Here is a 25,123-nt window from a genome sequence, read left to right on the forward strand (position 1 = left end):
TCTGTGTGCGAGAGTAGTCCAGGGATGACTTTGGCGAATACAAGGGGGTCGGTCAGAGAGGGGATGATCGGGTAAATGGCATACAGTACGGATATAGAAGAAGAATAGTACAGTAATTATAGGACACAGAGAAAGCTTTGGTGGTTTAGACTAGGTTGTATCACGATAATGTGTGTAGTGTAGGGGTTCAGTTAGTCATGCAGTCATGTTACAGCAGGGACAAAGAACCAGAGGACGACGCACTGAAGACCAAGATATCCGTCGGGTGCTTTGTTCCTGTGACGGGGTTCGCCTGCTGGGATCGATCTATCTACGAATCTATCGTCACTGAACAAGCCAGCGGAGTGAGTACCTAGGTACCTATTTTACCAACTTCACTGACGAGAACGAAAGAGAGGCAGCCCACAACGACAAGAAACAGCATGTTGAAGACTAAATAACACAACACTTCTTCACCCACTCTGTGCCCAGAAACTGGCCGTCAAACAGTGACCTCTCATGGAGTTTCTCGTCTCATTAGATCTCATTACAGCCTGAGCCCAAGTTAGAAGGCTACGCGCCCAACCTTAGCGCTTGGCCGTCAGTCTTCAGCGCCTGAGACAGAGCCCCCCCACAACCAAACTTTTACTGGGCTCCGGTCAACAGGAACCAATCCGCGACATGCATCGCCGCGCGCTTAATATCTTCTGAGACTCTCAGCCAACCACAGCATTTTCATTTTCGTCTGTCTCAACCATGGCGACGTTATCGCCAAACAAAACCAATTTCTATATTCTCCCATGGATATCTATGTAGCAGTTCTAGACCGACCACCTACGTAGTGTCTACTGGCGTGTCAAGCGATAGGCCCTAGACCCTCTCAGTGACTGGCTCTCATCATCTCTGGCCAACCGCCCAATGGCCTCTGATGCGACAGTCGAGCCTGAAATATCGTCCACGAATGGGTCGAGATGACTCTCAGCGGACAAGGCGGCAAGGAAGAGGGAAGACCATGTCCATGATGGAAAGAAGACAGTGACCTCATGGCTCCATACTCCGTCTTTGTCTAGTACCCTTGTCCTCCCTCTTTCCCCCCTCTCCCTCTCTTGTTCTGCGTGCGTCCTGTATTTACTGATCCGTCTCTTCACCTTCGCTGTTCTGTCGAACAAACAAAAACAAATCATATATTCACTTGTTCAGTTGACTCATTCCTTTCCTCTTTGTCATACGCGCTGGCTGTGTCTGACTTGCCAACTCTTCTATCTGCACATCATCTTCCCTTGACTCCTTGCATATACAATATCGCATTCACCCCAAGACATTCCTTCGACAACGAACCAACAGAACCAACGCTTGACGTTAGTAACTAACACTAAAGACAACAACCAACAACTACACGCATAATACCTACACGCCAAATATGCTTTTGGGAAGACTCCCAACACCCCTGAGGGCTCTGCTTATCACAGCCCTCTACGCTTCAACATCCTCCGCTCTTCCAGCCAACACTATCTTTGCCCGCCAAGACACATGCGATGCGGATCAGACATCATGCAATAGCGACATCGCCAACTTTTGCTGCCCCAAGGGCAACTCTTGCAGACTTCTCGCTGGCAAGACCACAGCAGTTTGCTGTCCCAGCGGCCAGACCTGCAATGTCATCCAGCCCATCACTTGCGATATCCGCGGCCAGGACCAGAGAGAGTTTCCCAACGCCCCTGTCAAGACGATAGTATTCAACCTCGATCTCGAGAAATGTGGACAGAAGTGCTGTCCTTTTGGATACTCGTGTGAAGACGAGCAGTGTGTGATCGACAAGGATCAGACCAATGTCCCAGAAGGCGCTGAGCTTCCCAATGAGACGTCTACGCCTGTTCCCAGTGCGATAACTACCGCTACGGGGGCTATCGAGACCATCTCCATCAGCGCCGCGCCCTCCACGAGCGCTGAGCCCACAGCAGCTGTTGGCTCAGATAATAGCTCAGACAAGGACGGAGACTCCAAGTCCGACAACTCGGGGCCTGCCACTACCTCCATCGTTGGCGGTGTCGTTGGCGGCAGTATCATTCTTCTGATAATCGCCGTTGTAATCTTCCTCTACGTCCGTCGTCAGAACAAACGTGATGCGCAGGGCTCAGAAAAGGGTAGTCATATCTACGGTTATGGGCGTCGATCTACGAGCGATGCCTCGTTCGGGAACATCATTTCCGAACCCATCAGCCAGCCCAACTCTTACCGAGCCGACTTCATTCTCAAGACCCCTTCAACCCAACGCTCTAGCATTGTGCCTGCGCGCCAGCTTTCCAGTGCTGGCACACGCCTCAACGCTCCGCCTCCGCGGATTCGCATCTCTATTCCGAATCCCTTCGACTCACCCAATCCCTCACCCAATGCCCAGCCCAGTCCCCTCGACAATGAAGAGTCTCTTCGACATGGAAACGTTCGGCTGCCCCCGATTCGCGCTATGAAGGGCTCGTCGTACTGTAGTCGTCGACCAAGTACCCCTGAGCTTCAGCGTGAGCCGAGTAGCGAGAATATCAATGTTTTCGCGGACCCCAGCACCATTGTGAAACCCCGCCCCCTGACGAGAGCGACAACATTCACCGACCTGATGGACGAAGCTGATCTTGGCGCCGTGCGGCGAGGGAAGCCCTACGTCCCCGGAACCACTCCCAGAATCTAGAACTCACTGACTCACGCCATTTCCTTTCCGAGCTACACCATTCACGTCTCTCTCTAATGCAACGTCTCTTCACCACCATCTGCAGTGCAGGGTGACATCCTCTCACTAGAATTGATTTCGGGCGTTGTGGACATAAATTCTGGAGTAGCTGTCGTTTATACCCTGGGCTAGTTCAATAAGACCCAAATCTTGTTATGTTTTAATATTGCAATGTTTTATGTTTGATAGGAGTTATAGATATATTATTTAAGAAATGATATGTGAATATTTGATCAACTCGCCTCAAGACACGCGAAACAAAAGGAATGGGTCATAGAAACCAGTCAGAGCAAGTTGCATCAGTGCAGCATCAAGCCTTGTATATGTTTGATATATAACGACAGCTAAACAACTCATAGCGATCAAGAAGCGCTCACTTTCCGTTAGCCGTTTTCTCGGACTCCGGCGCTCCCATGACAATGAAAAAACACGCTATGCTAACCTGTTGATCGATGAAAGGGAACCTAGCGAGCGAACAGGATGCGGCCCGCAAGGCTCATGCCAAAGGAAACGAATCGCAAAAAACAAAAAGCGCAGTGATTGGGTATGTGTGCCTAAACCATCATGTCCATAAACTTCCTATGTGGCGCTAGCCTAGATATTACCTCCAGTATTTACTCGAGAATAGTCAATTTGTGCATGTCGATGTCTCACATGACGATACACTTCTTGTCCTTCTCTTTCTCTTTTTCCCTCTCTCCAGAACCAGTCGATATGTCTGTCCAACCTGCACTGCTTGCAGCATCTGCAGCCTTCTTCTTCTTCTTTTTAGGTTTGGCTGACCAACCACGTTTTTTGGCATCTTTGATGTTCTTAGCAGCGCTTCGCTCAGCACGACTTGGCCGGCGATTAACTGTTGGTGATGTCCTAGTTACCGGCACTGGAGGAGCATGCAGCCATGCCGGCACCTGCTGGTTGGGCAGTGGAACGGTGGCAGCCGGGTTGCCTCCGTGACTCGAGGCAATACTGTAGATCGTTTCAAGTCGCTCAACAGTCGGCCTCTGGTTCGAGCCAGGTACCGGCCGTGGGTGCCGTGGGATCGGGGCCAATAGAGGAGTCTCATTCCTTCGCCCAGATACTCGCCGGCTTGGCGAGTCGAAAGCGCCCGATACACCCTTAGGAGTGCTAATTATAAGAGGTTGATCGGGTTCTGGGCGACTGAGATTGGATGGCCCTGCCAATAATGAATCGGGCAGGGAGCTTGATACGTACGAACTACCATCAAAACTCCCGACAGGCCTTCTTGGGACCTGGAACCCTCCAGAAAGCCTTCTTGGGTTACCCTGGCTGACTCTTTTGCTAAGACTCGCAAGCTGACTCGAACTCGGCAGAGGGGGTAGGCCCGAAATCGATTCATCTGCGGCCTGTTGTTCGGCTGGTGCAGACATTGGGAATGGATACCCATCAGCCGAAGCAACATTTTGCTCAGTCTCACGGCCTGCAACTCGAGGCCAAGTTTGAGCATTCGAGAGCCGCCTGGCTCTAGGCGCTACCTGGGCCGTAGAAACGGTCGATGGAACAATCTCCATATTGACCGCTGGCATTCGAGTACCTGGATCAAAATGGTCGTAAGCGGAGATATCTGCCTGCACTGGTGAAGGTGACCGCCTCTCCCTGGAGTTGATAGGAACTGTCACAGCCCTAGATGTAAGAGCTGACACAGCAGATGATATTGATGTTTGTCGTGCCCTAGTTTCAAAAGTTTCGCCTGTATGTTGAGGTGCGTCCTGTTGTGGAGAACGGGGGGGAGTCGCGTTGTATAAATCAGCATCCTCATCCGTCTGGGGTACAGGGCTCACACTGTTTTGGGTTGCAACACCAACCTGCAGTTGATCTCTAGTGGTATCCTCTTGTAGAGGATATTGACCAGAGGCTTGCTGTGATAAGTTGTTTCCCGGGCTGCTCGCCTTTGGAGTCGGTGCTGGGTCCTCGGTGATCCTCAGTCCCGGGACGACCAGAGGCGGATATCGCATGATCTGGCAGTGCTGGCACTGGAGCTGGAGCGGGAACAGATGCACCGCCAAGCCCTATGGGAGCAACAGAAGGGCCACGCATAAAGGCCGGCAAATCGGGGCCTGGGTCCTCCTTTTGATATGGTGGAGGAGGAGGTACCCAATTGTCAGCATCACTCTCATGTGGATGCTCTCTTCGGCCATCAGCACGGCGATACTCAATACGTCGCCCATCTGCCGTTCGAGGATGAAGGGATCTGTCGACGGCGGCAGCGGTCGCAGCACGACGAAGCGTGGTCTGGGATCGTGGGCTAGCATGCGAATAAGGGGCATCTAAAGCCTCCATTTCCTCAATCGAAGGAGTGTCTCCATCTTCACTGGGGCTCACTGGCTCGACGACTGCCCGACTATTTGCTGGCTGAGATGGAAGCTGACCAATCCTTCGAGGAAGCAGAGGATCATCGTCATCATTGTTGTGGCGATCGTTTAGCGGCATTCGTGGAACCGCCGGTATTGCTGCAGCATCAGGAGCTACACGAGGTCGAGAAGCAGACGTAGCAGCCCGAAGCAATGACGAGCCGCCACGGCCACCTCGCCTTTGAGCGACAGTACGCCGCCGCACAATGGCGACTTCGGTTGCCAGATCGCGTTGCTCTTCCTCCAGCACCTCGGGATTATCAGTGCCGACCTCAATGATGATCTCTGACTTGGTCCCGTTCGTGATGCTGTAGTCAAAGTCCAAGAGTGTAACTCGACCGCCATCGACAAAATCCATGTCTTCCTCCTCAGTCACTAACCGCGGTGCTCCGACCCCCCTAGCGGCAATTACCAGGCGCTCCTGAGTAGATGAGGTACTATGCCCCGCGACCCATTTCACTGTTTTGACTTCCCCATGCTCGGCAACCTTGAAGCCGGAAACAAAGGTGTTTCTTAGTTGGTCGCACAAAATCTGCCATTTAGGCACTCTAACACCTTCCGGGTTATTGATCCGCGTAGATGCCCGTCGCGATGTACCACTCCGATCACTATTTTGTCTCCCTAAACCAGATGCTGAGCCATCGCTTGACGATGACACATTGTCAGGGACAGCATCCAAGTCCTCAGGTATGCCATATATCCATACCTCCTTCCCTTGAAATCCGGCCGACACTAGTTCACCCCGATATGTCGTAGAAGGGAGTGTGGAGGGAATGAGACTGGCTTGTGGAGATGCGCTTGGTACGGGTCCAGTAAAGTAAGTGGTGCCATTCCGAAGGTCATCAATTCGAACAGCTCGGAAGGTCTCAAAACTCCTGTCATAGGTAAAAGTCCAGCTTGCTTCCTCTTCGCTTCCATCCTGAAGCAGAACGGCATGACTGCAGTCACGACTGGTGTTTGGGAACAGGATCGACGTCGTCCATAAGGGGCTCAGGTTGTCTTCGGACATATGAGGGCCTGGATCATAGTATGGAGCTGTAATTATCACGGTGCTAGATGGCGCCGAATGAATAGTAGTTCCGAGAATTTGAGTCCCATCAAATGAGAAAGACAGAGCGTCAACAGCATCACATTTCACAGCTCTTCGATCAGTGGCCAGCGCATCAGGCCTTAAAGACGATACCTCGATGCCACCTTCATAAGCAGCAGCCAGAACAGAACCGCATGGCGATAAAGCAATCGTTCGGGGAGTGTTGTCAAGAATTATAGACCTTGAACGACGGGGTGGGCTTTGTTGCAAGTCGTACAAGTCAACCTGCATCTCAGTAGATAAGACTGCCAAGAGGGTGCCTTTATCGTTGATGCAAGCGGCGACAGGCCGACGAAGAATCTTCAACTCCCTCTTGACCTCCAGGTTCAAACCTTTTAAGTCAATCACATAAATCCTGCCAGAATTATATGCCAGAAGATGGTGCCCCTGTGGGGAGGCACTGTATTGCATGCCCTCGCCACCGGGACATGATGAAGAGCTGATTGAAGTCGAAATAAGTTTAAATGTCGTTTCCCTCGGCCGTAGGTATGCCTGGAAGAGGTTTCGCTTTACTTCGCGAGCAAAAAGCCGTCGCAACTCGGGGAGTTTGTCGTCGTCCGATTGTGGTGGTATGGGATGGCTCGCCGAATATGAAGGACATCTCGATAGCTGATGGCGATAAAGATGAGCACGTTGAGAAACACCCCTCCATTTGCGGTTCAGGAGCACAAGAGACGCAAAGCCGTTGGGGTCAGTTTGTCGAAGAATCCTAGGAGGGAATAACAAACGTTAGCACAAGATAAAAGGAGAGGACGGCGCTTGCGGATGACACCAGTCGTTCGATAGGGCCAAGGACAAGCTTGACATGAAGTTGCGGAAAACTCCTGCCATTACTCACTGTTCAATGATCTCGTCGGGGAGTCTGTCAAAAGGCGGAGTTGGAGAAATGCGCATCTTCTCGATACTGGAGCGACGGACGTCGGTTACCGACGCGTCCATGACGCTTTGCCACTCTATGGTGGAAAACCGTCGAGCATGTCAGGTCGATGAGTCGCGACTATATCTAGGAGAAGGCGAGAATGGCGGAGATCGTGTCTTGGGGAATCTGTCTTTATTGTAGAGTCGATTGTTTGGCGAGGAGTGTGAGTCCAGATCTGGAAGCAGGTATCGGAGTGTGGCTGAGGCTTCCTGTTCAGCTCGAGGCGTAACGATGGTTGGTTCCCTTTTGGTGAAGAAGGAAAGTTTGGGGGCGATTCGATGTAAGCACTAGGTAGGTAAGGTAGTTGGTAGGCCCTTGATTTAGAAGACAAAGCAGGATACGACACACAAGATTCGAATGAATTGAATTGAATTGAACTGCATTGAAAGAAAAGGATTGCTTGGGTGTATCTAGAGGGCTATGGTTGATCGGCAAATTGCCAGAGCTTAATCAGTACTCCAGTTGCATTTCCCATGTTCCCCGTCCCTAGCTGTAGACATCATCGCCTCTAAATCTAGGTACCTACTAACTACAGGTACTGTACTAATATAAGCACGCCGTCCGGGCCCTAGTGCAATGGACCGTGTTAACGTGTCTTTTTTAAGACGAGCTGAAACTAAAGCTCATTGAAAAATCATTAAGGATTGCTGATATCATGTACGACTTTTGTAGAATAATCTTCGACTCTTGATTCTAGTCGATTTGATACCGGCCCTTGACTCCGGTTGACATTAATTACTTGAGATCAAATGGGAGGAAATCAAGGGATAGAGATGCCTCTCTATCGAAACAAACTCTGATAAGTTACTGCTATGCTACTGTGCCCCAATAATAGGTTACTTGTTAACCATAACCTTATTACGTGGTGTCAGGTTTGTAATTACTACCTACCTACCTAGGTACTTATGTATATATCTGTGATTTTGCTGTACCTAAACATGACAGGCTGCCTGGTTTTCTCATTGGTAACGAAAGTGCATAAGAGTTTCTCATTTTCCATTTGCACTCCCTAGTTAGGTGACCCACATCCATCCTTGTCTATGACTGGTCTATGGCATCATGAGTGGAATTTGCCGAGAGACAACCTTATCGTATACGCGTTTTGGCCTCAGAGGACGGATGGATGCGAAGGTCGCCCTTTGACAGGGCAATGGTGTCCATGAGAACATTTCGCCAACCACGGGATTAGCCAACACCAGGCGAGATGGTGGCGTAGTGTAGTGTTGCACTAAACATGCAGGGTGCTTGGTGAAACCCCAAAGATAGGGGAGATGAAGCATTCAATCATGCGAAGTATGGTACTGGATGATTTAAGACAGATGAGTTGGAGTCGACTCGTTCGTTGGGGTAGAAACCTGATGGGCGTTCTGTCTATTGCCTGTAGCGCTTTTATAGTTGTCTTCCAAGGCGATTTCCTAGTGTTACAAGGCCGTGTAGAGGTTGACTACCTATAAGGACAACTGCTGGACTAGGTAGATGCTGTAAATGGTGGAGCAATGTAAGCGACGTCCATGGCGAATGTGACTCTTTCAGCGTCTGCAGTTGGTGGTCGAGGTGACATTTCGCGACAGCCACATGTCTTTGTCTCACTATCAAACGCCGAATCACAAGCTACAGCAGCAATGAACGCGCATTCGTCCTCTGTTGGAATTTCTGGGACGATCAAACCAGAGGTGACATGGATGTGTTCTTATGTATACTCGCACAGGCGAGGTACCTTAGGTACGTGGAGCTAGTGTACCAGTAATTCCAATAACATTACATCCGTTATCGTTCTTCATAGAGGACCATCACGGATATACGGGAAAGTCATTATTGGTACCTTGGCGTTAGTTAACCCACAACATGAGTTATAGGATACCAGAAAGAGGAGAGGCGCAACTAATGCCCTCATTCGGTCTGTTGCACTCATTCAGTATGTATGTATGCAACTCTACCACATGAATTTCTCTGCTTCTCCTGCGCCGGCCGGTTGTGAAGGGCTTGGTCAGAAACCTGTTGGTGTAACCCGAGTTTTCATGTCGCCGGCCGTAACAAGTAGTAGTCGCTACCTAAGCGAAATCATCTATAATTAGAAATTGGCAACGTCTCGACCGGGAGTTCGTCCTGCCAGGGTAGAGCCTAGACTGTTTAGTACATCACTTCCGATGCCAAGGACAGCGTCTTTTTGCGGATACGCATCAGAAATGCTCCTCAGTGCCTTGTAGTTACAGGAGGAAAAGGAACGTGCTTAGGTATATACGTGTGCCTTAGATAGTATGTAGCAAGACATCAAGGATCCTATAGCCAATAGCTGAACATCGAAACGGTATGTGATGCGCCACTCCATACCTTTTTTCCCGACATCAATGGTTTTCAAGGATTGCGGGTAAGCAGAACGAGCCAATCTTTTGGCTTGGCACGCACTATCAAGTGATATGATCGGTGTCCTGGTGGCTGAACTTGGTTAGCAACAGCTTACATACAATTGGTATCTGACGTGTTATATCAAAAGCCACTTGCTTTTGTTACATTAGGTGCTACAATTTTGTTATCTATCGGCCCCTTTTGACATAGGGACGCTAGGACGGTACGAGAATGAGGTCGTTGCATTCTTCCACAGGCGGGTTTCGGTCTATTCAATCCATGAATGCAGTCTAATAATAGACCATGTTATGCCTACTAACTTAGTAATGTACCTCCGGACATAATCCGGGCCATGGCCGGTTACCACTGGCTGCCAAAAGTGTCAAGCATTTCGGTTGCGCCTCATCAACGCAGTGAATACGACGGGTTTAATCTGCACAACGGCGCTTCTTACAGGCACGGCCCGCCCCTTTTAGGTAAATCCCCAACCCTAAATCTTGATAATTCATCAGTGCATACAGAGTACATAAGCCGGTAATTGGCCATATACGTAAAGTCCGGGCACTGAAGGTCCAAGCGATTGAATGGAGTGATATTAAAAGTATTTCAAACCCTTTTTTTTTTTTTTTGGTGCGCTCGGAACGCACAGACAAAGAGATGAGACCCCTGAAAATTGGACCAGTCGATAGCCGATGGATGACAGACACGGCACCAGAGGCTGTCAATCAATCAATGTCATCGATTTCAGCCCTGGGCCTGTCTGCGTGGCCTGGCAACTTCCGCCGCACTTAGCACAATGTGGGAATGATATGGAAGCGTGGGAAGCTTGTTAGCTCGTAGATCGGTTGCGGGGTTTGCAGAGACAATGTGGAACTCGTAGCTTGCCTTTAGAGCCGACAGAAACGGTAAGATCATCCAAGGCTCTTTGGTGTTTGTTTACGTACTATCAACCTCCCTCAAGGGATGGAGTTCCTCCAGGACAAGATCCCTTTGGGCCGTAATCTCTTTGGACCTCGGTATATCTAAAGGCGAGCAAGCCGTGTTGAGGGGTCTATACGGTCATGTGAAGAGAGGGAACGCCCATGTATATATCCCCGAGTGTCAGTTTGCTTTGCCATGATCATGGATAACCCCGTTACCTGGTCCAGCGCTTAGCCAAGGCGGAGACACGGAAATGTGGAAGCTCGTGAGTCAGGGACCAGCACCCAAAAGAAGGCGCCAGTAAATACCGAGAGCCCTACCAATCCAAGGCTTTTTAGAGTACTGTAGATCTGAGGCTGGCATCACATCCGTCCAGAGAAGGAGTGGGCCAATACCTCATTTCCGGGCGATCACATTAGAGCCGAAAGCTAACACAAACACAAACACGCTTGACGAAAAAGTGGACAATATTGACATGCTTATCTACTCAGCAAAGTTACAAGCTCAACGGACTCGGGTAAGCTTGCAAGTCTGTCTGATTTATCGGGAGTCCAAGCTGCCTAGCTCAGAGACTCATCTCAACTGAAAGGAACCGAACGGCGATGTTCTACCAAACTTGAATGGTTGGAGAGCTAAAGACGAATGAGGCAAGGCTAGATACACAAAACGATGTCTTTTAGAACTTGACCAAGATGATCTTCAGGCATCGTAGATCTAGGCCGCAACGATATTCAGAAGGGTTGCAAGAGCCTGACGAGGGGGAAACTTGCTCACGCCTCATTGACTAGCTTCTCACCTCACTTGTTTGCAAACTAAATCCAAGCCTGCAGCCTTTGAAAAGATGCATTTCAGACTCAACCAAGAAACTCTGCGTCACTAGTTATATCTCTACTACTTAAATAGCGGAAATAATGCAGCCATCGCGTGCTAGTGGAAGAAAAGATCCGTCCGTCAACGGTTGGGCTGGGGCTCCTCTCCCCTCTCGACAAGCCTGGCGTGGATATAGCAAAGGCCAGCAATTGTCTCGCAGAACAAGCATTGCGGCCATTGAGGGTTCCCAGGCTGCTAAGAAGAATGAAAGTACATACTTGGGGGAGAAAAATTCACGATACGAGTTCTCTCTTTTCCCGACGCCCATATAGCTAGGTTGTCATCGGATAGGGGATCACCACGGCATCCATCCTGAATCCCCGGTGGACGATCTGATCTGCCGTGAAGCCTGAGGCACCCCGGTTTATTTCCCAAGGTAGCTGCCTAACGTGTCGTGTACGGATGCAGTAATTGTTAAGGTAATCCAGGTCGGCTGTGCCTTTTTATGTAGGTCCCGGCTGTCTTCTAACTCTCCTTGGCGGCACACAACTTATGCAATGAAAGTACCCAAGCATGACAACTCCTTTGTATAGGCTGATGCCTCTAAGCCCTCGTGTGCAGGCTCTACAACAAGACGCAACGACAGAAGTTTTGACTCTCTTTCCTGTTGAGAAGAAAGAAGGGTTATTGACTTATGGTTTTCCAAAGTCATGTGGGCTACTATGTGAGGCTTTGTTACAAGATCTGGTATTATTTGCCCTTTAGTTATTCTTGTTCATGGAGTAATCGAAACCCCTGGTTTCATCACATGTTAATACTTGGCAGGAAGAAGACCTCAAATCGTGGGCTAGAGGGTTCGGAATGGTCATTAAAGATCTCAAAATGCCTGAAATTAGCCCACAGGCTTTTCGTCTCGAAAAAGGCAACACGTCGACATTACTAAAAGGGTATACTGCAATTGTCGTGGCCCTCGGAAACACAAAATACGATGTTGAGCTCGTTTCCAGAGACAAACGGTCCTCGCAGAAGGAGACGTGGGAACCAACATCTGCCCTTCATCTCCGAGAAACGGGGCTCAAAGCTCAAGGAGGACACATAAGGTTCCTCTACATCCCTCTCCACCTGGAACCCATATAGACTTTCCGGCAAACGACAAGTTCTATTTCATGATATGTATCATATCATGTTCCGTATCCGCGCTCGAAACGACACTCCAGGTGCTGTCTGGGCTGCCCGTCGACCTCGACTTCGACTTCGTCTGTGACTTCGATCTCGCCTTGGACTTCGCACCGCCTGGCTCTAGAGCCTTCTCGATTTGTTGTAGACTGCCGATTGTGAGTCCAGAAATCGACACAGGAGTGACTTGACACCGTCACCTACCTAACCTTCCCGTCACAGAGTTCATAGACAAGACTTGGGATTCGGAGTAAGTCAGAGGGTAGTTTGTTGTTTGGACGATGTGCAAATGCAGACTCTCTGCGCAGTATCGGGAAGCATTCGACGGTAAAGTGCTGGCCAAAAGTAAAATAGGAGTTTACTAGTTTGTACGCTGTGAGAACAAAGGATCTTGTATCAAATAAATCGAGTGAGGGCTCAAGACAGCCTACCTCTCAATGGAAGCTCATATGCCCGTGGCCCCAGTACTTTAGCAAGTTCATCGCCAATCTGGACACACTTGGGTAGTGCGAATCGCTTGGATCTAAGAGTATCACTGCCTCCAGTAACGCATTTAGCCATGGCATCCATAACCTCGTTTATGGTAAGGCCTTGATCATGAGCCACGTGACAGGCTGCGACCATTACCATACAGTGAAGCTGAGTTTCTCGTCCCTCAAAGTCTTTGGAAGCAGCAGCATAGGTCTCGAGAAGAGTGAGCCAGTCCATGTCCCGACGCGACTCAACGTGAGAGATGGTCAAACGAAGACGCAGACGGAGAATGTCTTCTAGTGTCGAAGGTCTGTTGTTGTCCCAATCCTCATCCCCTTGAGGTAACTTTGACATCCACGCCTTAACCCATTTTATCTGATCATTCAGACCCCTTCTTCGGACGGGCTTCTGGGGGACTGGCTTTCCGGGTTCTTCTTTGATAAATTCGGCGGTAAAACTTGGCGACTGTGAAGAATACATGATAATCGGATCCGCTAGAAAGCCTCTAGATCCAGGAACCCGGATAATGGAGCATCCATGAATATCATGAAGAACTGCAGGTTGGGTTCCGCCAATGTGTCAGACAGCGGACTGGTTGGTCTATATGGGGGGGGGCTTCCAGTCGGCAGCCGATTGTGCCGCCGAATTTTTGACTTGAGCTCAAGGAAGATTGCGTCCGCCAGGATTCTCCTCTGTCGGGTGCATTTGAGCCACACCTCGCCTTACTTCACGCCCTGGTGCTGCTGCTCCTGGGAGGTGGGAAAGTGGAAGAGTGTCGGGTTCATCGGCAGGCATCAGGAGCTCAATAAAGAAAGGCTGGGTCTGTTTCTGTATTTCGCAGGGTCCGTTAACAAAGAAACCGAAGCCATTGTGTCATTCCCACTGGAGAGGTGACAGTGGCGTCTGGTCATAGGTCATTAATGGGGTGCACCCAGACAAACCGAATCGTCCAATGCCACGTCCTTCTTTTCAGCCTTGCAAGAGCATTCCAACTATGGACAGCTTCGGATGAGGGCCAGTTATGTTATTAATGTGAATGTGATTCTGATTTGCATAAACTCCCCTCGTAGATCAGCGAATATGATGCCCCTCTTCCCAGTCTACGCAGCCCAATGTAGGCAGGTGGGACAAGGTTCTTCATTGGTTACGAGCCATCTCAACCGGATAATTTCATGACTGAAAAGGATTTTCTTCCCAAGTCCCCAACGGATATAGACCTTCCTTGACTGGGCCATCAGTCGATAGCGTATTACCTACGCCAGGACCAGCCTACCAGTGAGCCGACGAAAATGACAAGGGAGAAGTGACAAGAGCAAACTTCCGCAGACCAAGCTTACACTTTTCCTGCAAGCTGCTGTATGTACCATGCCTCCGATGGAGACCTGTTCTGCCGGGGCAAGGGGAGTTGCTGTTCCGCAACCTCCTCGCAGTTCCAAAAACTCGGGCTAGCGAATGGTATCAAACCGGATTTAACCCTTAGATCTACGGTGAGGAGCGCTTGTGGCCGGACTAGGGCCTTGGGCTGGAGCTTGTTAGCGTCGAGAAAGATATGTGGGCTTGCAGAAGCCAGAGGGCTTGTTTCAACGGCCTGACAAGAGGAGTGCGGCTACAATTCAGAGTCTAGCGCTGTCGATCTAGCTGTTCAGGTTGCCAAGTTCCGCAGCTGACGAGGGTCTCGACAGCCTCATCCCCCCCTCATGCTGCCGGATATCGAGGTCCTCGAAGCCGCTGCACCCTGAATTGTCGCTTGCCAGTCCTCCGTGTGTCGCTTAGAACTTTTTTACGTCGCTGGATGATGATCCTTCCACAAACAAACAACCTCAAAAGCAACGTGGGCATGGGTGGGTATGGTGTGGTGGGAAGGGTTGGTGGGGTCTCGATGAGTTCGGTTGCGCGTGGGGTTTTTTGTTGAAATATTATGTCAGCCGCGCAACTGTCGTGAGTGTGGCGCCGACATGATTATGGCGCACAGCTGTGGCTAAGATAACCGTGCCAAGCCTGATAAGAAAAGGCTGACGTCTATCAGGGATAGACGCAAAACACCCCTGAGAAAAAGAATGTGGACCCGCTCATGCTTAATCTCACCTAAAGTTGAGGACAGCTTGGACTGTCGCAAACCCTCATGAACTTTACCCTCCCTGTTGCTGTTGTCATTCTTTTGCCGCTGTCGCTTGGTCCTCATTCTTCTGCGCTCCTGATTGCATCTCATTGTTCAACAAGCCTGTGACGTTCGCTCGATGGCGGCTCGGTTCAATGGACGGTGATCCGGCTGTTGACCCGGGGCTTGACTCCTTCAGCTTGGCTTTCCCTCTGCCATACCGTGTTGGCTTTATTGCAACTTTGGGTGAGCAGGAACCCTACTCTGGCCACATTACCTTTTTCTAACAGATGACAGCTGTCTGGGGATGGGGGTTGAATCTTCATTGTCTCTATCTTTTCAACGTCGACGTTCCACAGTTGATTCGATATCCCGGTCGAGCATCGCCGCAACATATTCCGCACCATGGCTCGACGTACCGCCTCGCTATTGCACTTTCGGCGTTGTTCGCTCTATCCGTGTCTCTCTTCTGGGTTTGCACATGGGGCATGCCTGAGCGTGTCGTTGCTTTCGGGTGGATGCCTTTGACATATCTCACTGCTTTGATTGCTATGTTCGTTGTTCCATTGAGGAATCTGCCCAGCGGAGGAAGAAGAAGATTCTTGGCAACTTTGCGACGCGTGAGCTTGGGCGGGCTTGCTGAGCCGCAGGACGGCAAGTTTGGGGATATTCTGTTGGCGGATGTGTTGACATCGTATGCCAAGGTTTTTGGAGATCTCTTCATTACTCTATGCATGTTCTTCTCAGCAGAAGGCTCGTCTACGCAGCGACCTGATCGCAATTGTGGAGGAACAGTGCTCGTACCATTCATTATGGGGGTGCCGAGCTTAATACGATTTCGACAGTGCTTGATCGAGTACTTTCGAGTCCGGCGAGCCCCATACAAAGAGTCCACAGGATGGGGTGGCCAGCACCTGGCCAACGCTCTCAAATATTCAACTGCATTCCCCGTGCTCATTACCAGTGCTTGGCAAAGGTCGGCAGAAGATCCCGACTCCAAAGCAGCTCTTCACAAGGCTTGGCTTGTTGCTGTACTCATCAACTCGCTATACTCTTTCTATTGGGATGTGGCCAAGGATTGGGACATGACACTTTTTTCTCCGAAGCAAGATCGAGAATCACCCACTCATCCTTTCGGACTTCGAGATCGTCTTGTTTTTAGGTATCCTAACCTCTACTATCTAGTGATCGGCATGGATCTGATGTTGAGATGCACATGGTCCATGAAGCTTAATGGACGTCTTGATAGGTTCAGCGATCTTGAGGGAGGCATCTTTCTGATTGAATTCCTCGAAGTGTTCCGTCGATGGGTATGGATCTTCTTCCGCGTCGAGACAGAATGGTTGAGAAACAACTCTTCGGGCCTTGGAGTCGACGATATCCTACTTGGAGATTACCAAGGCAAAGATAACGAAGACGATTAAGTGCGTCATCGATTAAATTACTCGGGGAACCCAGACGGCGGTCAGCCTGGTCAAATGGGGCAGGCTGTATAGTAACTATGGCTTCGCCAAAATACTCGACCACGCTTCTGGACCAAGATTTGGACGCTTTCCCCTAGTTCTATGCTCCTCACCAAGTCAACATTCCTCACTGAGGCTTCGTGCTGGGCCAAATACCGTAATCAATCAGGGTTTGGCCGGCAAAGGCTTGAGTTGCCACGAGGCCATTCCCGGTAACTGGGAAAGCTTACAGATTCATGATTATGACCTGACGATCATCCTATCATGGCCCGGATGGCTCGTCCCACGTCTACTTATGACAGCTTTGCCCCTCCTAGACCAAGGTTCAATCTAATTACAAATATAGCTATATCAAACGAATTAAAGACAAACTGGAACTCGGTGAAAGTTGACGATATAATGTTACAATGTGGTGAATCTTGGAGGTACCGGCCTCATTGGCGCGTGTGATGGTGCCCCCTGGCTTCTAGCGACTACATTGCAGTGTCGTCTCTATTTCTTTTTCTTGTCTTGTTTATGGGCATAGCCAGAAGGCTTCCAACGATAATGACTTTTTGCAGTATGCGTGCTTCTCAGGCCGCCACATCCAGATGCAGAAGATGCTTTGAGATCTTCGTTCACTTAACCGAAATGGAAGACGAAAAGACAGACTTTTTCCTTTGCGAACACTTCGCGAGGCTTGGGCGGTCAGCCTTCGCATTCAACACACTCGGAAGGGAAAAGCTTGCTGGAATGCTACTCACGGCCTTGGCCAATATGTGTCGCTCGACTTACTGAGCCTAGACTCAAGCCTCCCGCCACAGCCCGCTAAATCCCAGGTGGCTCCGGAGGGAAATGGGATTCTATAGGCTTGATCACGTCGACGGACTATGACGGCTCAAACTCACAATTGCCTGGATAAAGTCTTAAGATGTAGTTGGCGACTCAAGGCCACGCAAAACGAGGCTTTTCCTCCGTCTCGCATTATCAGCCCTGACTTTGGTTGTGCTTCCTTCGAATTCAACAGCACAGTTATTTCAACGGCATCGATCTCTCAAGGTGGTATCGAAGGATAGAAAGTTCTTTTGGGGGGGGCTAGCTCGAAGTTCGCAGTTTTTATCCAAGACAAAGGGCACCGTACGCTTTCAAGGTTAGATCGGGGACCAGCTTCTGTCGCTCGCGGGACCACCATTGGCAGCACAGGGTTGCAAGCCAACAAGTCATCCTACATGCAGGGCCCTGACCCTGCGATATCCTGAGGCGACCGACTTATACAGCAAACGACAAGATCGAGCCATCGACAAGTGCGGACATTCAACCAAGATGACAAGTTGCACGCGCCCAGTGAGCAGTATCGAACTCGTACTGCCACCTCAAAATGCATACCTTTATCGCAATAGGCCCTTGCCCTCACCTCCAACGACGCTTTCCAGGACTTCGTCAAAGGCGAAACCAACACCAAGATTCAGTGCTTTCCCACAAACATTAGGCCCAGGAAATGATCCCAAAGCATTGCCTCAGCAACCCCCTTTGATTGTTCCCAAGGCTCTAACAAGACAAAGGGCATCGCGAATGAGTATATCTGGTACCACTTCACTCCGTGAACGAAGATCATCTCAGAAAATTCAACAGATTACGGGCCACGACGTTGGGCCTGGCATTGATTGGACGTCCGCTATATCGCGGCCTCAGTATTCGCCTTCCATTTCACCAAAATCCGTGCGAGACGACTCGTCAAGTGGTTACGCAATCTCGTTGGACGAACCCATATTTGATGATGAGCCCACACCACTCGCAGACTATCAGCCAAGGTCCTCTGACAGCAGCATGCCTCCTCTCGAGCCAGACTGTGATAGCGTGTTGAGCAATCACAGCTATGCATCTCCGGAATCACCCAAAGCCCAAAGGAGATCTGTTTCACTACATGTGGCTAAGACAAAGCGTCTGAGTAATGCAATATCAACAATGACAGCATTAGAACCAGTTTCCAACCTAGAAGACCCCTTCGATGAAGATGCCAACTGGCAGGCCGGTTCATCCTACAACTACTTCAGCGACCTCGAAACAGCGGATGAGTATCATCGCATTGCCACCAGACTGGCCAACAACGACAAACGGCAGTCCATATACGGTGCTTCTTCTCTTACACGATCACGCACCTCGCTCAGTCGACGCCTCAGTGTTAGGGCAAGATCCCTCTTTGCGCGAAGGAAAGACTCGGCTTTGTCCACGAGCTCTAGCCGAGCATCTCTGACGGCCGCCAATTATCCTACAAAGGGGCCATACTCACCTTCAATACCTCCTTCATCAGAAACTGGGAGTGTTGTTTCTCCGCCACGCAGTACCTTTGAAATCGATGATGAAGATGAGCTTTATGCAGATGATGGCGGTATGAGGGAAGTTGTCAAGGATATCTTTGCGCGAAGCGAGAAGCGCAACTCGATAGAACTGGGCATGCCTCGTTCTATACCGCACTGTCCAAAGAAGTCACCAGAACACAAGTCTTATTCAAGAACAGGAGTGCAGGTCAAGGACCTGATCTCAAATGCACGTGATGGAGCGAGGTTGATTCAAACAAGAGGTGAGAGGAGAAGAAATCAGCTCAGAACTCAAATCAAGATGATTCCAGAGGAAGAGGTTGGGCGTTGAGTCACAATGATGGGGAGGACATGGATGACACTTGCTGAACGAGGTCTTGCTTGGTATTGCATTTGAGCGCGGCGTGCTGTATTACACAAGATTCCCCCAAAATAGTATTCGATTAATGCAACTACTCTATGAGACATGAACTAGATCTGAGAGCAAAGTGAAATTGACATGAAGGATGATCTGCATGGCCCAAGTTTAGTGCTCAGCAGCAGACCCTGGTTGTTTCTTTATACTACCATTTCCCTGCCTTTGTGATTCAGAAGAGATTGTAAGAAACAATTGTTTAATGTGTCTTTACAATGCGGCAATCATAGAACCCCAAGCTGAGCTTGTACTTTGTTTCCATTGGATTGGTTAGTCTTGGGTTCAGAATTAGAGCCCCAGGTTGCATAATATTAATCCGCAACACATCTTGACAATGATATGTTTGCTTCATTGATTTAATATTGTGGGAACATTCTGGTAAGTGAGAGATGCAGCTGTCGAGCAAGTTGTGTTAAGCTTGAGTCGTTTGTCGAGAACAATAAGATAGATGATATGTGATGGTTTCCCTCTTATTCTCGTCGCTCACATTGAAATGGCATAGCTTTACTTCGCTGCTGTTATTGCTGAAATATGTGTCTCTTTGCTCCATACCTTTGTAGCCTATCAATCCCTAATGGGAACCCGTGATGCCGTCTTTGTCTCGGGCTGTTTTCCCATACCCATACATAGACTTACTTATTGGTTACCTATCTTCGGAGCCCCGCCCCCGCAGATTCAGACCCTCAAGATCCGGAGCCGGAGCGGCTTCCTGACCGAGGCATCTTTCAGTTTATGTACTTATCTCTTCCCTCGCAAGGCTCAACCTCTAAACTAACAACTACTTGACTAAAAAAGAAGAAATACATTCTTGTAGTGACCCGTCACCTAGGAAGCAGGTTCAGTGACTGAGCTTGTCCTCTCTGGGCTATTAGAGTTTCGGCCCTCGTTGATCATCCATCATGATCTACGAAACAGGAGCCTCTATCAATAACGAGACCTCAACTGAGACACAGGCTGGAAGCCACAGCATCACCGACGCTGACGTGGTTGAGGCGCTACAGAAGGGCATCCGCGAAGCTACCAGGGAGGAGCTGATCAATCACGGAGAGGCGTCGCTGTATTATGACTCTTTGACCATGGCGCCCTTGAACGCAATGTCCGCTGTAAGTTGAGTCGAGCTGTTCATCTGTGCTCTGCTTGTCATCCGCACATCTCACATCTTGCTGCTTCAATGCGTCTTTTGAGCGACTCTTCACATACAAACTGCCGATTGCTGACCAACATCATATCTCGCAAGGCCGCTATTGCTCGTTTCCGTGCATACAAGCCCCCTCCGTTCCCGCTATGGGATCGTCTACCCGTTCGAAGGCGGGCAGCAGTCTTAGTACTACTGTATGCTGATCGTCGCGGCGATTTACGTGTGGTTATCACCATGCGCGCTGCAAGTCTGAGGAACTTTTCCGGCCATGCTGCCTTTCCTGGGGGCAAGGCAGATGATCTCGAAGAGACACCATGTAAGCGTTTGTTCTCAAGCACCGTGGTTCCTTTACTGATTTTGTTACGAGTCCAAATCGCCCGCCGAGAAGCTTGGGAGGAGATTGGGCTTCCCATGGATGATAGCAAACTTCCAAAACCCTTCCGCGTAGAGCATCTTTGCTATCTACCCCCTTCCTTAGCTCGGACACACCTCGTCGTGAGACCCTGTGTTGCATATCTCCATGCAGACCAGCGCACAGCAGGAGAACCGGCACCGACTGTTGAGGAAACTATGATTCCCAGACTCGATGCTCGCGAAGTCGCTGCCGTGTTCAGTGCATCCTTTTACAATTTCCTCCAGGCGCAGGATCTCCCTCCCGCCCCGGGTGAGACACTGCCTGAAGGACAATGGTACGATGGGTTCTGGAATCACTGGAAAGATCACCCCTGGCGGGTGCACAACTTTTACGTCCCAGTCAACAACCAAAGCATCTCGAAGCCGCGGCGGGATAGCGAGCAAAGCCGTTTGGTTGAAAAGCTAGAAAAAGAAGATGAACCAGATGGGAGATTCAAGGTATGGGGGATGACAGCACGAATATTGGTGGACGCAGCGAGAATTGCATATGCACAGGAGCCTGGATTTGAGCATAATGACAGCTTTGGCGACGAGAAGATTATTGCCCATGCGGATAGCTTGGGGGATCTGGGGGAGAAGATTCCAGAAAAGCGGACTGAACCTGGCGATGCGTCAAAGATGTAGAGATTTTGAAGGTACATGATAGAAATAGAAACAAGACCGACGGACGTTAACTCCGATATTGCCAGGATGCTTAGAGAGAGGCAGAGAGTACTGGACATTGATGATAGTGGTGGATTATGCTGAAAATTGTCAAGCTTTAGGTTTCCATTTGCAATCATTTAAACTTTGCGTGCCCTTTGGGTTCACCATGGCCGTTTCATAAACGCCCAGCCCCTCTAATGGCATGCGTTATCCTTGGTGGCAGAAGTTCGCTTTCCAAAGAATAGATATCCAAGAAATGCGCCGAGAGAAACAGCAATCATAACCCAGCCGTTGTATGTCATGAAAATAAGCCTTGTTTTATTAGAATTGTGAGCTGTTGACCACGACAGTGGAACTCGGCTACTCACATGAGCATGAACGCATAAAAGTTCTGTAGGCCATATAAGACAGCCTTGACGAGGTGAGCACGCTGATCGGCTTGTCCTTGGGATTGTCCTGCAAGGATGGGAGTCGACTCAGTAACGGGAACATCAAGACCTCACGGGAAGACTTAGCAGGGCAATTTCCCGCAGAGTAACACAGACAAGGCAAGGAGATAGAAAGCAACATTCTGGTTTTGTTCTTGGGGCTCCTCAGAGAGGAGGAAATGTATTTATGCGGTCTTGGAGGGGAGAGGAGGAGCTTACTGGGTGCGGCTCGCACACGATTATCGAGGGCTTCTTCGTACTGTCGCGAGAGGGAACGGAGAGCTTCGTAGCCGACGGCGAGGAAAATCACAGCGACGAGAGAGAAGAAGAGGGAGGTTGTCGAGCGAACGTGCCATTGGCGGAAGACGATGCAGAGATTGGTGGTGTCCCAAGTGAACAGCATCTACCAATATCAGCATTTGCACGTACCTATGGATAGGGGGAGATAGCGCCATACGTTCATGCTGCACATATCCTTCATGCCTCCTCCGTGGCCATGGTCCATGTCTCCGTGGTCCATCCCACTGTGGCTCATGCCGCTATGGTCCATGTGCGCGTGATCCATTATCGTGTTATTGTGTTGTCGTGATATTTGTTCGTTTGATCGCTATGGGGAGTTTTATCTGTTGCAGTTGAGTCAGAAGTTTCCAAGAGGTCGGATGGTTTAGTGTATTGATATAGGTAGAGCTGCTGGAATTCATGAAACCAGCTCAAACGTGCGCAGGATCAGGCGGACCCCTTCAGATCACCAGTGGTGTTCGTTTTTAGGTCGGTCGATAAATAGGTAACGATAACAAGGGAGAAAGCTGGGTGGGTAATGGAATGACACGACAGTCGAGGTACTTTGTTCGATGCAGTAGAACGTGTGAGGTCCAAAGTACAGTGTCTCGTCTCGGCTACCTTAGGGGCTTTTACAGAGCGGGGGGCGTTCCGACAGCCCCTTCGTCCTCTGTACCTTTCCCGACGACTAACAAGCCCAGAACCAACTATCCGTCCCGCGGAACTGCGGGGAGCCCTACCACGGCTATTCCATCATTCATTGATGACTATCAGTGTATAATAGAAGGTGCTTCTCTTCTATTATCCTGAGTAGGTACTTGGTATGGATCTTCTTGTAAAGTCTCGTTATATGTAATCGGTTGAAGTCAAACTCTCCCGTGACATCCGCAACTAGACTTTATTTTACCTCCTCCATAACTTACAAATTATCCGCAGTTGACGCGCCTCACTCTTATCAATCTTTGACTTCAACTACCTCTTAGCATTTCCTCTGTCCCCTATATTTTTTTTCCCCATCTTTGCTTACATTTCTATCTCCATACGCGGACATACGAGTGACCATCTCATCATGCTTGGGCCACCCGTCAACCTTCCAAAGTGGTGAGTAATCTCTTTGACTCTATACAATTGGAGAGACACAGGCAGAATATGGAGCAAGTTCACTAATCGACCCATTATGAGTACAACAGGCTTGAAGAAAACTCCCATCTGCTACAGCCCCCTATCAACAACTACTGTGTCTACAATGAAGACTTTAGTGTCATGGTAACTCACGCTTTGCTAATACTCTGATGCTTCATGCCGAAAACATGGCTAACAATTGTCATCAGATCGTTGGTGGTCCAAATGCCCGCACTGACTACCACATCAACCAAACTCCCGAGTGGTTCTACCAATACAAAGGAGCAATGATGCTCAAAGTCGTCGACGAAGGGGAATTCCGTGACATCATCATCCGTGAAGGTGATATGTTTCTCCTACCTGGAAACACACCGCACAACCCCGTCCGCTTCGCCAACACAGTTGGAGTTGTCCTAGAGCAGCGTCGTCCTAAGGACTCACTCGATCGTATGCGTTGGTACTGCGCTGACTGTGGTGAGATTGTTCACGAGGCTGCGTTCCATTGCACCGACCTTGGCACTCAAATTAAGGCAGCCGTTCAAGACTTTAAGAGCAGTGAGGACAAGAGGACTTGTTCCAAGTGTGGTACTATGGCTGATGCGGCACCGAAGCCGGGCACTATTCAGGATCCTAATCTGTCGTGATCCATCAAGATGTAGCAAAAAGTTTATATAAAAAGGTCAAAGAGGCGGCGTATGGGTATGAAACGTGGTGATGTAGTAGTAGTTGCAGAAAAATACCTCTCATATCTTGATATTCTACACACTCATGTCGAGGGTTCTTACTATGATACAACTCACTTCGACTAGCTCAGCTTCAGGTCTCAGCAAAACTGTATGAGCTAGGCGATTCCTCCACGGGAATCTCAATGGCACCCTCCTCCAACTCCTTTCCGTCAACTCTCACACCCGCCCGAATAACATCACCCGGCACGGCAGGCCCAACGCCGGCAGGTGTACCAGTAAGAACAATATCGCCGGGGTGGAGTGTCATAACCTTGGAGATATCACTTAAGATACGAGGGATCTGGTAAATCATGAGGTTGGTTGAGCCCTGTTGCTTGGTCTCACCGTTGAGCTGGAGGAAGAGCTCAACATTGTGAGGGTCCTTAATAGCAGTCTTAGAGATGATGTTGCTCAGAGGCAAGAAAGTATCGAACCCTTTGGCGATGTCCCATGGGAGACCCTTCTTCTTGGCCTCATTCTGGGCGTTGCGGGCGGTGAAGTCAATGGCGATAGCGTAAGCTGGAGATAGTCAGCCTTTCATAATTCGTGATAGTCCCACTGTTTGACGCACCCTTGATAGCATCAAGAGCTCCCTGGGTATCAGAGGCTTGAAGATCCCGGGTGAGCTTTCCAATTACGAGAGCCAACTCAACCTCATAGTGCATGTCAATGCCCTTTGGTCTCAGAACGGGACCCTCGCCTGGTAGGACGATGGAAGACGTGGGCTTCAGGAAGAAGAAGGGCTGCTTGGGTTTGGTGTTGTTCAGCTCAGCAATGTGCTCCCTGAGAGATAGTCATCAGTTTATGTCATAGTGGTTGAGCCATGGGTGAACATACGCAAAGTTGCGACCGATACAGACAACCTTGCCGGCCTGCTTGAGGCTAGACGTAGCTTGAGGGGCCATAGTGGCCATTGTGCGTCTCAGAGCGAACATGATGGCTACGAAGGATGGCTACAAGAAGAGCTTTATCAGTTGTAACGCTCACTCGCTGGCTCAATGGCGAAATAGCTGTAGGCTTAAGCAAGCAAGCAAGCAAGCGGTTTCGGAACTGCTCCCCCGATGAAGAAGTTTCCGTCGGAGACGACCCCCGGTAGTCGAGTCGCGGGGTATCATGGGACGAAGTCTATACATCAATTCCGACCTACCCTGTGCCAACTTCGCAATATTATCGGAGGAGGCCATGATTCAATAGTTTCTCCTTTGTCGGTTTGCTTTCCGATCATTACTACATAAGTATCCTCGACTATTTCAGGTCTAGTTCAATCATGCAGACAAAGCATCAACTAACTAGCTT

At 49.7% G+C, this 25,123-nt stretch overlaps 11 protein-coding genes across 17 annotated transcripts; 6 read left to right on the forward strand and 5 right to left on the reverse strand.

Annotated features, from left to right (window-relative positions):
* The first annotated feature begins 730 nt into the window (after nucleotides 1–730).
* On the forward strand, nucleotides 731–2,935 carry FVEG_08111 (hypothetical protein). The gene has a single exon (XM_018896934.1). It carries the CDS (start codon nucleotides 1,400–1,402, stop codon nucleotides 2,660–2,662), a length of 1,263 nt encoding a protein of 420 aa, XP_018754474.1. The 5' UTR covers nucleotides 731–1,399; the 3' UTR covers nucleotides 2,663–2,935.
* Nucleotides 2,936–3,329: 394 nt separating this feature from the next.
* FVEG_08112 (hypothetical protein) lies at nucleotides 3,330–3,503 on the reverse strand (the record flags this gene model as incomplete). Its single annotated transcript, XM_018896935.1, has 1 exon — nucleotides 3,330–3,503. One exon carries the CDS (start codon nucleotides 3,501–3,503, stop codon nucleotides 3,330–3,332), a length of 174 nt encoding a protein of 57 aa, XP_018754475.1.
* Nucleotides 3,504–4,537: 1,034 nt separating this feature from the next.
* FVEG_16251 (hypothetical protein) lies at nucleotides 4,538–7,107 on the reverse strand (the record flags this gene model as incomplete). The annotated part of the gene is made up of 2 exons (XM_018905489.1): nucleotides 6,999–7,107; nucleotides 4,538–6,869 (listed from the first exon to the last, which is right to left on the reverse strand). Exons 1-2 carry the CDS (start codon nucleotides 7,097–7,099, stop codon nucleotides 4,538–4,540), a joined length of 2,433 nt encoding a protein of 810 aa, XP_018754476.1. The 5' UTR covers nucleotides 7,100–7,107.
* A 4,409-nt stretch (nucleotides 7,108–11,516) lies between these two features.
* On the reverse strand, nucleotides 11,517–14,674 carry FVEG_08113 (hypothetical protein). 2 transcript variants are annotated; one of them, XM_018896936.1, is made up of 3 exons: nucleotides 12,764–14,674; nucleotides 12,537–12,693; nucleotides 11,517–12,481 (listed from the first exon to the last, which is right to left on the reverse strand). In XM_018896936.1, the coding sequence occupies exons 1-3, from the start codon at nucleotides 13,281–13,283 to the stop codon at nucleotides 12,316–12,318; spliced, it is 843 nt and encodes a 280-aa protein (XP_018754477.1). In that variant the 5' UTR covers nucleotides 13,284–14,674; the 3' UTR covers nucleotides 11,517–12,315. The 2 variants fall into 2 exon arrangements, with proteins under 2 accessions (XP_018754477.1, XP_018754478.1); XM_018896937.1 differs by having other exon boundaries at nucleotides 11,517–12,693.
* FVEG_16252 (hypothetical protein) lies at nucleotides 11,626–13,859 on the forward strand. 3 transcript variants are annotated; one of them, XM_018905491.1, is made up of 3 exons: nucleotides 11,638–11,663; nucleotides 11,721–11,903; nucleotides 11,982–12,798. In XM_018905491.1, exons 2-3 carry the CDS (start codon nucleotides 11,730–11,732, stop codon nucleotides 12,291–12,293), a joined length of 486 nt encoding a protein of 161 aa, XP_018754480.1. In that variant the 5' UTR covers nucleotides 11,638–11,663; nucleotides 11,721–11,729; the 3' UTR covers nucleotides 12,294–12,798. The 3 variants fall into 3 exon arrangements, with proteins under 3 accessions (XP_018754479.1, XP_018754480.1, XP_018754481.1); XM_018905492.1 differs by lacking the exon at nucleotides 11,638–11,663 and having other exon boundaries at nucleotides 11,681–11,903; nucleotides 11,982–12,490; nucleotides 12,555–12,593; XM_018905490.1 differs by having other exon boundaries at nucleotides 11,626–11,903; nucleotides 11,982–13,859.
* A 195-nt stretch (nucleotides 14,675–14,869) lies between the features above and the next one.
* Nucleotides 14,870–16,325, forward strand: FVEG_08114 (hypothetical protein; the record flags this gene model as incomplete). The annotated part of the gene is made up of 2 exons (XM_018896938.1): nucleotides 14,870–15,147; nucleotides 15,199–16,325. Exons 1-2 carry the CDS (start codon nucleotides 15,057–15,059, stop codon nucleotides 16,323–16,325), a joined length of 1,218 nt encoding a protein of 405 aa, XP_018754482.1. The 5' UTR covers nucleotides 14,870–15,056.
* Nucleotides 16,326–17,666: 1,341 nt separating this feature from the next.
* Nucleotides 17,667–18,992, forward strand: FVEG_08115 (hypothetical protein; the record flags this gene model as incomplete). The annotated part of the gene is made up of 1 exon (XM_018896939.1): nucleotides 17,667–18,992. One exon carries the CDS (start codon nucleotides 17,667–17,669, stop codon nucleotides 18,990–18,992), a length of 1,326 nt encoding a protein of 441 aa, XP_018754483.1.
* A 500-nt stretch (nucleotides 18,993–19,492) lies between these two features.
* Nucleotides 19,493–22,597, reverse strand: FVEG_08117 (hypothetical protein). 2 transcript variants are annotated; one of them, XM_018896943.1, is made up of 4 exons: nucleotides 22,159–22,597; nucleotides 21,921–22,104; nucleotides 21,642–21,729; nucleotides 19,493–21,585 (listed from the first exon to the last, which is right to left on the reverse strand). In XM_018896943.1, the coding sequence occupies exons 1-4, from the start codon at nucleotides 22,264–22,266 to the stop codon at nucleotides 21,468–21,470; spliced, it is 498 nt and encodes a 165-aa protein (XP_018754485.1). In that variant the 5' UTR covers nucleotides 22,267–22,597; the 3' UTR covers nucleotides 19,493–21,467. The 2 variants fall into 2 exon arrangements, with proteins under 2 accessions (XP_018754485.1, XP_018754484.1); XM_018896942.1 differs by having other exon boundaries at nucleotides 21,642–21,771.
* On the forward strand, nucleotides 19,810–21,428 carry FVEG_08116 (hypothetical protein). Of its 2 annotated transcripts, XM_018896940.1 has the most exons (3): nucleotides 19,810–20,179; nucleotides 20,314–20,530; nucleotides 20,582–21,428. In XM_018896940.1, exons 1-3 carry the CDS (start codon nucleotides 19,976–19,978, stop codon nucleotides 21,250–21,252), a joined length of 1,092 nt encoding a protein of 363 aa, XP_018754486.1. In that variant the 5' UTR covers nucleotides 19,810–19,975; the 3' UTR covers nucleotides 21,253–21,428. The 2 variants fall into 2 exon arrangements, with proteins under 2 accessions (XP_018754486.1, XP_018754487.1); XM_018896941.1 differs by lacking the exon at nucleotides 19,810–20,179 and having other exon boundaries at nucleotides 20,232–20,530; nucleotides 20,582–21,388.
* Nucleotides 22,530–23,953, forward strand: FVEG_08118 (3-hydroxyanthranilate 3,4-dioxygenase). Of its 2 annotated transcripts, XM_018896945.1 has the most exons (4): nucleotides 22,700–22,801; nucleotides 22,917–23,081; nucleotides 23,171–23,246; nucleotides 23,312–23,908. In XM_018896945.1, exons 2-4 carry the CDS (start codon nucleotides 23,050–23,052, stop codon nucleotides 23,744–23,746), a joined length of 543 nt encoding a protein of 180 aa, XP_018754489.1. In that variant the 5' UTR covers nucleotides 22,700–22,801; nucleotides 22,917–23,049; the 3' UTR covers nucleotides 23,747–23,908. The 2 variants fall into 2 exon arrangements, with proteins under 2 accessions (XP_018754488.1, XP_018754489.1); XM_018896944.1 differs by having other exon boundaries at nucleotides 22,530–23,081; nucleotides 23,312–23,953.
* On the reverse strand, nucleotides 23,760–25,073 carry FVEG_08119 (acylpyruvate hydrolase). Its single transcript, XM_018896946.1, has 3 exons — nucleotides 24,665–25,073; nucleotides 24,399–24,610; nucleotides 23,760–24,346 (listed from the first exon to the last, which is right to left on the reverse strand). Exons 1-3 carry the CDS (start codon nucleotides 24,760–24,762, stop codon nucleotides 23,919–23,921), a joined length of 738 nt encoding a protein of 245 aa, XP_018754490.1. The 5' UTR covers nucleotides 24,763–25,073; the 3' UTR covers nucleotides 23,760–23,918.
* Nucleotides 25,074–25,123: the final 50 nt, after the last annotated feature.

The sequence above is a fragment of the Fusarium verticillioides genome, chromosome 3 (genome assembly GCF_000149555.1).
Source record: "Fusarium verticillioides 7600 chromosome 3, whole genome shotgun sequence".
Lineage (NCBI taxonomy): Eukaryota > Fungi > Ascomycota > Sordariomycetes > Hypocreales > Nectriaceae > Fusarium > Fusarium verticillioides.